General features: G+C 39.5%; 1 protein-coding gene across 1 annotated transcript; it reads left to right on the top strand.

Moving 5' to 3' along the window:
* Positions 294 to 2693, top strand: LOC109835562 (putative septum site-determining protein minD homolog, chloroplastic). The gene is given in 6 exon segments (XM_020403532.1): positions 294 to 372; positions 1636 to 1652; positions 1654 to 1698; positions 1700 to 1726; positions 1728 to 1859; positions 1861 to 2693. Coding segments are annotated over 6 exon segments (867 nt in total). The 3' UTR covers positions 2428 to 2693.

Below are 12316 nucleotides of genomic sequence, written 5' to 3'. Positions count from 1 at the left end.
ATTATTTTCTCATGTGTTATTACGCCAACCATAAAAGAGGAAAGTGTGAAAAATGATTTCCAGCTATGTTTAAGTGTGAACCAAACACCAAAACCCCCATTTCAAGGAAAACTAAAAAAAAAAATTAAAAATTGAGTTTTTCTCAAACAATAGAGGTTTCCACCAAAAGTAAGAAACGAACCAAACATAGAGAAAGAAAACAAAAGAATCTATTTATCCTATATAGACATAATCGTTTTATCATTTTTTAAGCGAACCAAACAACTCCTAAATTACAACCAACCTCATCTTTGATGGCTGTTTCGCAGTGCTTAGCAGGAGCTCTAAAATCTAATGTTTTCTTTGGAAGTTTACTCAGGGAAGGGAAGGAAAGTTAAATAATAGAAAGGAAAGGCAAGGAAGGAGAGGGGGGAAAATAAAATATTGTTTGAAAGTTTAGTAAGAAGAACAGATGTAAGCTTAATTCACATTGTTTGAGAGTTCTAATAAAGAGGAGGGAAGTGAACAAAATATATATAAAGTTATACAAATACTCTTACATGTCATTAAGATATTTTGTCAACTAATAAATTATAAGGGTTAAATGACCTATCCATCTTATAAAAGTTTACACCCATTTTCTGTGCTCCCTCGACCGTCGAAAAAACTCCCGATCAAGAAAAATCGTATCGAAATTTAGCTCCCCCACCATCCCGTAAAGGAAAATTTTTGAAAACCATCCTATTTAAAAAAAAAATTGTTAATTCTGACCTATTCTAAAAAAATTTGTTAAAACCGATCTAATTTCAGCTGTCTGGTTCAGTTTTGACAAAATATATTCCGAAACTTCACGAGACTTCTTCCAATCCCGTGAAGTTTTTGTACATTAGAAAACTTCACGGGGCTTGAAGTCCCGTGAAGTTTCGGAAGATTTTTCTTCAAAACGGATCTAGTTTCAGCCCGACGGCTGAAACTGGAGCGGTGTTCACAAATATTTTGTAGATGGGTCGATTTTTGCAATTATTTTCTCAAATACGATTGTTTTCAAAATTTGTCCTCCCATAAACCCTGAAAAAACTCCCAAACAGGAAAAATTTTGTGTTCCCTTCCATCTTCTAACCCCCATCCACGCTCTCACCGCTGATTACATGTCCCTCTCCCAACTAAATCCCTCGAGTTTTGCTACAAAGATCCAAAATATGAGACCAATAAGAGAGACAAGTAAGGTGTCCATTTCTTATTGGATAATGAGTTGGTCATCAATGATGACCAATTTATTATCCAATAAGAATGATAACAACTTATTCTCCAATAGAAGGGTCACCTCATTTGTCCTCGTCCTCCTATTTTGGCTCAACGGGTCGTTGAGGAATTTTTCAAATCCCTCCGTCGTTCCGACAGACGTCTCTCTCAACACTCCGGCTCTCAGATGTTGATCGAACGCATTGCTCTACAATAATTATTTACCAAAAAAAAAAAATTCTCAAAAAGCCCTAGGATGGCCTCCTCCCCTTCTCTCCTCCCCCAAAACCCTCTCCTGACCTCCCCCAAATCCAAAAAAACCCTAAAGCCCATCTCCCCCCCTTTCACAGTCCGCTCCTCCCTAACTACTCGCCAAGCCCGTTCTCTCGGGGCCACCCCCGCGTTCGTCGTCAGTCACCTCAGGAAAAGGGTGGCCCGTCGGGGCAGACACGGACCACCGCCAACCTCGGCCTCTCAGCTCGCCCGCCACGCCTTCTCCGTCGCGCCCTTTTGACGCTGACCTCGGCCTCCGCAAACCTCACCTCCTCCTCGGCATCGAGTCCGGCGTAACTTTCACCGCCTCGACGCCCTAAGCGGCCTTCTCTGCCTTCGACAGGCCCTCGTCCCGCGACCAACGCGCTTTCCCTCTTCGTTTCTTCCCTCCTCTGCGTCACCAAGCCCCGCTCCAAGCTTCCCCTCAATTTCGGCACCAACTCCCTCCTCTGGATCGTCGACGCCCTTAAAGACCGCGACTTTATCCTCATTGACTGCCCCGCCGGAATCGACGCCGGGTTCATCACCGCCATCGCCCCCGCCAACGAGGCTGTAGTCGTGACGACCCCCGATATCACCGCCCTCAGAGATGCTGATCGGGTCATTGGACTGCTCGAGTGCGACGGGATCAAGGACATCAAGATGATCGTGAACCGGGTTCGGACTGATCTGATCAAGGATGAGGATATGATGTCTGTGCTTGATGTGCAAGAGATGCTGGGGCTTGAATTGCTTGGAGTTGTGCCGGAGGATGCTGAGGTGATTAGGAGTACAAATCGGGGGTTTCCCTTGGTGTTGAATAGGCCGCCTAGCTTGGCGGGGATTGCGTTTGAGCAGGCGGCGTGGAGGTTGGTCGAGAGGGATAGTATGAAGGCCGTGATGGTGGAGGAGGAGCCCAAGAAGAAAGGGTGGTTCTCCTTCTTTGGCGTGTAGATGCAATGGAGTTTTCTTTATTGTGGGGAAAGTGTATAGAGGTACCTACTATCCGGATTTCATGAAGCAAGCAAGGTGAGTGCTTTTGATTTGAATGCTTTTTTTTGGGTGAATGTCTTGATGTGAATGGTATTTGCAAAGGGCTAAGATGTATTCTTTGTGGGTGAATAAATTCTGAGTCATGTTAGCTGTGCCTAGTGTTTTTGGACTTGTTTACGACAGTGAAATTGATTTGGTTGATGCTCTTGCAGATGGATTCTCTTTTATTTGTTGTGATTATTATGATTTTGAGTCCGTCTTATGCTTGTAACTCTCGCTAATAGTAACCATGCGAGATGAATTTAAGATTGCATTAAGCTCAATTCTAGCGGGTAGTGAGAGATTTTCAAGCATAATTGTAATTGATTGTTGCAATATGTAAATATGTACCCTCTATTTCTAGGATCAGTGTGTCTTTTTATTTTGTTTCTTGATAGAAGTTGTTGGAGGCAAATGTCTGGTAAAACACATTTTGACTTTTTTCTTTTTTTGGAGTAATTTGTTTAATGTAATTAATCATATTCAGAACTGATTTAGGATGATAGTTGGCTGACTAGATCACGTGCTTGTTGAACTGAAGGTCTTCTAATTCTTGTGGTTGTTTTTTTATACTTCAACGTTTATATAGAATTGACGGTCTATAGTTAATACATTTTCTACTACATTTCTATTATTTCTTGTGGATAACATATAAAGCTTTTAATGCTTTATTTGAAAGTGTTGGGTTTGTGTCTTTCAAGGAATATCATGTACTAAAAAAGTTTTAGCTTAGTAACTCTTGATGTCTATTTACGTATGAGTTTGTTTATTAAGGTGAGTACATAGCAGTTCATCATCGTAGTTATTTAAAGAAGTTATATTTGTTATTCACATATTTTTGGAACTATACCTTCATTTCTTATAAGTGAGAGAAAGTATCAAAGAGTAATTGTATTCTTATTGCATACTAAATAGTTGACACCTTGATATGTCATGTATATATGCTGAACTGCTATGTGATAAGCTATGCGGTTATTTAGCTTTCTCATTTCATTGTTTGTTTCCAGTATATCCAGGTCTGGAAATCTAACTTCACTAGTAATCCGGTGAGCTATCAAAGATTGTTCATAGCATGATAACTCACTTCACTAGTGATCCAGTATATCCAGTACATCTTTGATTATGTTTTTCATGGGTGGGTTCATTTATGGTCGTCTTTTGATTTTGGGCAAAGGTGCACTGTGCCGTCCAACAAATTAATTCATCCACCTTTTGTAGAATGTGCATGCTTATTACTTCCAAAGCAAATATTTTAAGGCACACTTCAAACTGATATCTATCATATTGTTATTCTTCATCACCCAACCCAAAAAAAAAAAGAAAAAAGTAAAAGAAAAAACCAAACACACACACACAAGGAGATAAAAGTCATTGTGTTCAGAAATGTGCTATGATTTCAAACAAGAATAATTGTAAAGATATAAATATAGCAACTTATCAGATTTTTGTTCAGATGGGTATAGCTTAAGGGTCTAAGTCGAAGAATTCGGGTTGGGCTCCCTCGCGACACTTAATTATGATGTTCGAGTAGTAGTCGCCAATAATTCAATATTAGATGTGAGTCTCCAACAGTTAGTTATTATCTAGACTAAGAGATTATTACTCAATGATAAAAGAGGAGTTTTGAATTGGAACCGGACATGTTTATCCTTACCTTCTTTCCTTGAGTGTTTTCTCAGATTAAGATATTATTATGTTATGTGATAACCCAATTTTATTTACCCAGCCATTCTTCAAACATTTGATCTTAGCATGGCTTGAGCTTTCCTTGTTTAACAATTACACTTGAAGTTAAGGAGATTGACTTGCTATGTTCGGTAAATGGCTTGAGCTATATGAGTATTGATGACTTCTTCAGATTACAAGCCCTCTGAAATGGTGGATTCTAGGAGCTTGATATCAGAACTTTTTGATGATCTGAAAGATGTTTGAAGATACGAGGTAAGCAACTCCCTATAGAGAAGTGGATTCTTTTTTAGTTTGAACGTCCAAATTTCAAACCCTTGTAAGTGATGTGCTTTCTAGGAGCTTGAAACTTACTGCCGACTACCTGTATGGAGGTACATCTTTCTTTAAATGTGATTCAGTTTAGCATGAACTGTATTTGTTGCAGTATGTTTTAAGAGAAAAACAGAATTCAAGCTTGCATTTTGCTTCCTCAAGTTTAGTGTCGTATTTTCTGCAGTAAATTCCCAGCAAAATATTTGTTTCTGCACTGATTTTAGCCGTCAAGTCATCCTTATATGCTTTTCATGCTAGATTTTCCCATTTTAGTAGAATTTTGCAGCAAAATTTCCAAAAATATTTTATCATTTTAGTCGACAGCATCAGAAATTTCATTTTGTACTGGTTTTAATCTTGAATTTGTATCGAAGCATCTCTTTTACCAGTGACGTTTACTTGTTTACAACAAATAGTAGTATGGTTGCAATGAGAACGTAGACGAAGATGAATAGAGATCCTGGAGATAAAATATTGAGAAAAAAAAGGAAAAGGTCAAAAGAGCAAGTCTGGTCATCACATTTAACATCTCTAGTTAAGACTTAGTAGAGCTTGGTTAGGGATTTGACAGACACGAAAATAAGTCTATTTTTGAGTTGGTCTTATACTACAGAACATATCCGGCTGTAAGTGTATAAGGCTCTAATTTCCCTATATGTAGATCCAAAAAAAATTTCTTGGAGCGGTGAATGACTAGTATCTATTTGCCTAAGTGAAAATAGAATATTAATTTCAAACAGGTTGAATGAAGATGTCTACTAATTGGTAACTGCTAAATGCAAATTGTTTGAAAATTCAAGTTGAGGTGCAAATTTTTTTAAAACTATGAGGGGAAATTGTAAATGTAGAAGGCTTTTAAAAGTAATTTGTAGATTGTTGGGGGTGCAACTGTTCGCCTAACTGACTATATGCATCCGCCCCTGTATGTATTTTCTAAGAGAACAGTATCCCAATAGCTCTAAGCGCATTACCCCTGGTATCGCTCTATTCTTTTCCGCCAATTTGGCATTATTCCTCTCTAGGTTTTCTTGAACTTGAAATTTGTACAACTTTTAAACTGTTCCAGAAATTTTGATTTGTAGTGAAATATATTAAAAATGACGTTACGGGTTGTAAATTTTTTTTTTTGAACCTGAGAAACAGGGTGTAAAGCCCTGTTCATTTTAATATATTGCAAAAGTATCAACAGAGGAGATTACAACATCTCTAGATGGAGAGAGCACAATAGGAGAAGTGAGTAGGGAGCGGACCAATGTCGTCACCTACCACACTTGACCTACAGTCCCCTACAGCTAGATAGAAACACTTCAAACATAACAACAGGGGGATAAATAACAACCACACTTAATGTATAATGACTAGACAAAGCATGATACTTCCTATAGCTAACCAAAAGTGGGGGCGTCTTCACTGAGCAAAAACTTCTTCTTCATATTAGGACAAGAGAAAATGGAGCTTAGTTGCTGGAACAGTTGTCCCCAGCCTCTATTTGGGTATTCTTCTTGGCTAACTCATGCAGTCCGAGGTTGAGAAATGCCCTTCGAAGCCTCCTCGCCGTCCTATCATCTCCTGAACCTGTCCAAAAAAATGGAAAACCTCGCTATATTAGAAGCAGTTTGCAGCGGGATGGGCTGGATATCCTTGAAAATGAGTGAATTTCTACAAAACCAGATCCTCCAACATTAATTATATGCCTCACTGCATAGAAGAGTGATAATTACACTGCCCTCTCCTACCCTACATCTACCCTACAAGAGAAATAAGTATGAGCTCTCTTGATGAGTCATTGTATTTTTTGTTTCTTATAGTGTAGAAGTAGTGTAGGTAGTGTAGGAGCAGCGGTGTAGTTATCACTATTCCACTGTATATGTATCTTCTCATTAACAATTTAGTAACTCCAAGTTTCAATTAACTTTCCATCTTTAATATCTTTAAAGATTATGATAAGGAGATAGACACGAAAAGCATTATTATTCATTTTGCAAAAACGCTACTCTCTCTTTATCACAATCTTTAAACTCTAAGGATATGACCACCATCTTTAAAATGACAAGGAACGTCGTGCTTTCAGCTTTTGTCAATTGTTAGCTTTCAGCCATTGCGAGACTGCGGTTGCTTTAGTTACAATATACCTGTGAGATGAATGCATCTCTATCCTTTAGCCTTCTTAAGTTCACTAGTTATGAAAGAAAGTTTGTGCAATTTTCACCAGTTTCTGCTTGTTATCTAACCGAAATGTTTTAAGATCTTTTTCTCTTTCATTTCTGCAAGCCAATTAGTTTCTTCTTTCAGTAATTTTCACCTTGAGACGTGTTTGTACTTGTATTTGCTGGAAATGGCTTGAGAAGAGGAGACGCCACGTTTCAGCATTGTGGTTTTGATTTTCAGTTAGTAGTATTTCGGTTGTAATAGTTAATTTGAATTTTGAATTTTAGTTTTTGATTTGGTAGTTAATCAGTTTAGTAACTGATTGATTGTGATTGATTATGAGAGATTTTTGTGAGATTTTGAGATCTGTAATTTCTCTATTTAAGCACTTATGTAATCAGATGAAAGATTATTGAAGAATGAATAAAATTTAAGTTGGCTTAATTAAGGTGTGAAACCCTAGGCAACTTTTATTTCGTTTCTTTTCTAGCTGCATTTCTTTCTTTTCTTCCTCCACGTACAAAGCCGCCCTCTCCCTTCTCTAATTCACGTCACCCAAACCCCGTCTCTCTTTTCCTTCCTGTAGCTACCCACCACCAGCGCCAACAACGCCTCCCTGCAGCAACATAGTCCGCCTCGCGAGTTCATTTTCACATGCTCCTCCATCTCCTTCCAAGTCTTTAGCACAACCATCCTTAACTGGTCACTTCCGCCGCCTCTTAGCTCACGCAACGCGTCTAACACAACGCTCCAGCTCCTCGTCATCATTCCAAGGCGCACACTTCTCTCCCTCCCACACGCCACGGAACCTGTCCCTCCCGCTCGATAACCCCCTTCCTCCCCCTCATTTCCCTTGAAATTCCCCTACCTGACAGTCGCTGTCCCTTTCCCCTCCAGATCTCCTCCTAGCCGAGCTACCCACTGACTCCCTACCGACTGCTACTCTCCCCTATGCTCCTTTGATTGGAGCAGCCACCACCAACATTGCAGACTACTACATCGTCAAATCAACATAGCCACTTCCATCGATGCTCAGTTTGTTGTCGTTGATGCTCAGTCCACCATCATCACTGATCAGTTTGCTATCATCCAGTATGACGCCACCGCCCGTTTTCGTCGCCACGCCGTAATTCAGTTCAGTTCACCATCATCGTCCAATCGACGTAGCCACGACTCAAATTTCCCACTACATCGTCATTCAGTTCGACGCTATCACATCGCCTCCAGAGGTCCCTCACGTCGAACCGGTTCAGCCCGACGAAGGTTTTGTTTTCTTTCGCCCAGGTATTTTTTAGAGCCGCTATTGCGTGCATGTTGTTATCAATATTAATATCGATTGCGCTTGTGCTATACTCAGATTGATTAGTGAGCGAGTGATTCTGTTGCCAAGTATTCTTGCTAATCTAAATATTACAAGTCAAACTGTGTTAAGAGAACAGATCATTACATTTATTATCTGAATAATTTATAAAGGTCTGAACTTAGTACATTCATAATTTTTGCTTAAAACCATCTGAAGCTTCACTTTATTCTCGAGCTTCCTGCTAAGAATGGTAGTGGATTTGATGAAACATTATCGTCGTTGATCTTCATACCTGCATCACATTGTTTCATATCAGACCCTTATAGTTGTAATTATGCGGAGAACCCCTTGTACTATATTATACTATATTGCTATTTGCCAAATTGCAGATAGACACTCTGAGTAAACTTTCTTTTATTCTTTTAAGAATAAAATAATAGCTCTTTTATTCTTTTAAGAATAAAATAATAGCAATTGGGAGTCTGCCCGTACTAATAGAAAAGTGGGTGTCTATCCGCCTCTATTAAAAATTTAGACTTTTTTATGAGTAAAAGAAATTCAAAATTTCAAATTCACTCGAAAAGTGGGTGTCTATCCGCCTCTTTTAAAAATTTAGACTTTTTTATGAGTAAAAGAAATTGAAATTTTCAAATTCACTCAGGATATGAGGTGACGATTTATTTAGCAAAATGAGCTACCAAGAGATGTCCATACCTTTTGATGTGATAAATAGGATACGCTTCTCAATTAGTCCATCTCTGGGTAGCTCATTAGAAAAACTGATCAACCACCACATACCCCTTATTTAGAGGGGCGCGCGTTTGTGTGTGCAAGCAACTGTGAGTGCGTGGATTTTTGTACGTGTGTGTGAAAGCATTAACAGAAATTAAATATTCAAGAAACCAATCAAAGAAAACTAGTAACTTATAACTAGAAAACAATTGAAGTGTATCGTAGACATTGGGTACTATCTACAAGCATGTTTCATGCTTAATTGGTTTTAAGTTGTAGAGAAAAAGAGAATGAATAAGTTGGTTATTTTGAATCAGAAATGAATAAGTTGGTTATTTTGAATCAGAACTACCTTGTTCTTAGTTCAAGAGCTTACTTTCGCTGGGAAAATTGTAAAATTTTATGTAAAGATGGAATATTATACAAAGGGGGAACATTTGATGAGGTTCGACAATTCTTCCTTAAGACAGTCAATTATACGGTGATTGTCATAGTCCCAATTATCATATAGCTGCATAAAATGTTTAAGGGGGGGTTATTCATTGGTGTAATTTTGGTCAAATTGGGTAAAATTGTTCCAATGGGGTAATTTTACCCAATGGGATAATTTGAGTGGGATAAAGTGGGAACTTTGCAGTCGGAGTAACCTATCGGCTGCTCACAGGGGTTCTCAGGTATAACGCGTTCGTCTGCCCGATGCGTCTTCTTCTGAGTAAACATTGCCTTGTTGGCCTTTGCAAGAGTCGCACGTCTGGAATCACTCCTTTGTGGGGGTGAAACCTTAACGGGCTCTTGGTCTTTTGCACACACCGCCGAGCTGGCCGTTGTAGGAATCCGTTTGTTAGGAGATCGCGTACGACCCCCAGTCCGGGTATTGGCTTGCGGCTCGTTTGATGATCTCGAGCTCTCCTTATCAAGCGCTTTTCCTCGATCCTCGGGTAGAGCACCGATACGATCCTTCGGAGGATTCTTGAACTTGGGGAAATCCGCGCTGCGGTGGGGCTTTTCCAGAGGTTCGGGATCTGAAATTGACGAAGGTTGGAGAGCGTTCCAATGGGGGTAATTCTCTTGCTCTGAGATGGACCAAGAATTCACATTTCACATCCATAATTTCATTCACATGAATCCATAAACTTAATTTCATTCACATTTCATCCATAAACTCAAATTCATTCACATGATATCTATCTATTGTAACAAAACTCATCACCAAATTCATCAAATTTTCTACTGAAAAAGGAAAAAAGAAAATAAAATAACTTCATTGGTCTTAGCAGCTGCAGGAAACCCTTGGATCGGCCTTCTTTACCAGCAAAATGAAAACCTCCAGAAATGGTTTCTGTATAAAATTGAGAACGAGCTCTTCTTTACCAGCAAAATCTCCTTTTATTACTTTCGTCGACCCACCATGGACTCCTCAATCCCCACCAGCAAAACCTCCTCTCCACCCCTCCCAAAATCCCCACCATGGACTCCTCAATCGCGTGCCAAACCTGGGAACTCGAGAACAACGTCGTCCCCATGGATCCAAACCCCTCCTCCGCCAGCGACTCCTCCGACGGAATCTACTACTACGACGAAGCAGGAGGAGTGGATTAGGGCAGAGATCTCGTGGGGGTGGACTGAGACGACAATGGCGGTGGGGGAAATCCCTGCTCGGGAACGACGACGGCGGAGCGGCGATCGAGCTCGAGCACGGCGACGATGGAGCGGAAGTGGGGTAATTCTGTTCCCCTCTTGTTCCAGCGAAAAAAAGGGGGTAAATTTTGAGGATGAGTCTGACTGTAGTTTATATATCTGGTGTAATTTTGGGGGGAAGTGGGGGATTGGGATAATTTTTACCCAACAAACCAATAACACCACAATGTTGACTCTAGTTCCAATTACACCAATGAATAACACCAAAAACTGGTGTTCCAAAAATTATCCCATTATCCCAATTTTTTACACCAATGAATAACCCCCCCTAAGCAAAGCCTCATATTTTACACCAAAGCTTGAAAACAGTGATCAGATATATCTTTGTCTAGCATATGAGTGTCCATCTGTTCATACTCTGCATATATTAAAACATAACCAATACTCGCTGCTGTTCAATCTCCGGTGCGTCCAATACTCGTTGCTGCTACTCGTCACGTAAATGCTTCTTGAGAATCGAAACATGGAAAACATCGTGTATACTCAACATCGATACTGGAAGATCTAGCCGATACGAAACGGCTCCAATGCGCTTAACAATCTTGGATTTAGCCGATACGAAACGGCTCCAATGCGCTTAACAATCTTGAACGGGCCAATATACCTCGGGGCAAGCTTTCCCCGTCTTCCAAATCGCTGAACTCCCTTCATCGGCGAAACTTTCAATAAAACATAGTCCCCAACATGGAATGTGACGCCCCTAGGTTCACACAAGGCTGCAGTCAAAGATGAAACCAGAGATGTCAAACCTGCCATGCATCCACACTGTGCATAAACACGTTTCACCAATCACAACAATATCCTCTAGTGGAACCAAATAGAAGTGCATGTATAAAACATGCAAAATAAAACGGATAAATATAATAGACATGATATAGAAGAGATATCTCATAAATAAAAAGAATCATGTCTCAACTATAATACATTTGATATCTAAATAATGAAAATGTCTTAACATGAATCAACTAAAAAAAATCGTACTAAGGCACACTGCCTTTACAATATAAAAATAAAACTCCAATGTCTGGATAAAACTCAAACTACACTGGAGTCTCTACAAGTAAAAATACGCGACAATGACTATGTCAGAACTCCGTCACCCTACGGCTCTCCGAAACTCCGAACTACCTGAAAAGTAATTTAAAAGAAAAAGAACAACAACAAGAGCGTCAGAGCGCTAAAGCAAGATCACCTCCATCCGTCCCCCAGGGAAAGGGCTGCTAGATGTAGTGGATGATTTATCTATTTAACATAGTCTACCTATATTATTTTTCCCGTATCTAATGGTATTAATACTTAGAAATCTACAAGACGAGAAGTAGTACGTCGAGCGAAATAATCCAAACAAGAAAACCCTCATGTATATACCATATGTCTCAGACTGTAGAGTAGTACGTCGAGCGAAATAATCCAAACAAGAAAACCCTCATGTATATACCATATGTCTCAGACTGTAGATACCTAAATATCAATACCGAACTATGGACTCATGTATATACCATATGTCTCAGACTGTAGATACCTAAATATCAATACCGAACTATGGAAAGAAATATCACTAGAAAATAAAACACCATAATGGACATCAACACATAATTTCATGTACTCAAGAGAGTAAGGTATCTCGGTCACATACACACACACACACACACACACACGAGGTTGCAGTCCAAGGCAAAACCCGGATTGTCAAGCCTGCCAAGCACCAAACATCATGCTACGACATGTTTCACCATCACAATAACTATCTCTCTAGTGGAACAATAAATAGGTGAATGTACCGATAGGCAAATAAAAGAAATAGAACAACAGAAGCAAATAAGAGAATAGTCATCAATGAGCCCAACAAAAATAGAACAGAAGCAAATAAGAGAATAGTCATCAATGAGCCCAACAAAAATAGAATAGAAGTATCTCTGAGTCTGAAAT

The sequence above is a fragment of the Asparagus officinalis genome, chromosome 1 (genome assembly GCF_001876935.1).
Source record: "Asparagus officinalis chromosome 1, Aspof.V1, whole genome shotgun sequence".
In the NCBI taxonomy this organism is placed as follows: Eukaryota; Viridiplantae; Streptophyta; class Magnoliopsida; order Asparagales; family Asparagaceae; genus Asparagus; species Asparagus officinalis.
The sequence above is the reverse complement of the archived record's forward strand: the minus strand, read 5'-3'. Positions and strand labels throughout refer to the sequence as shown.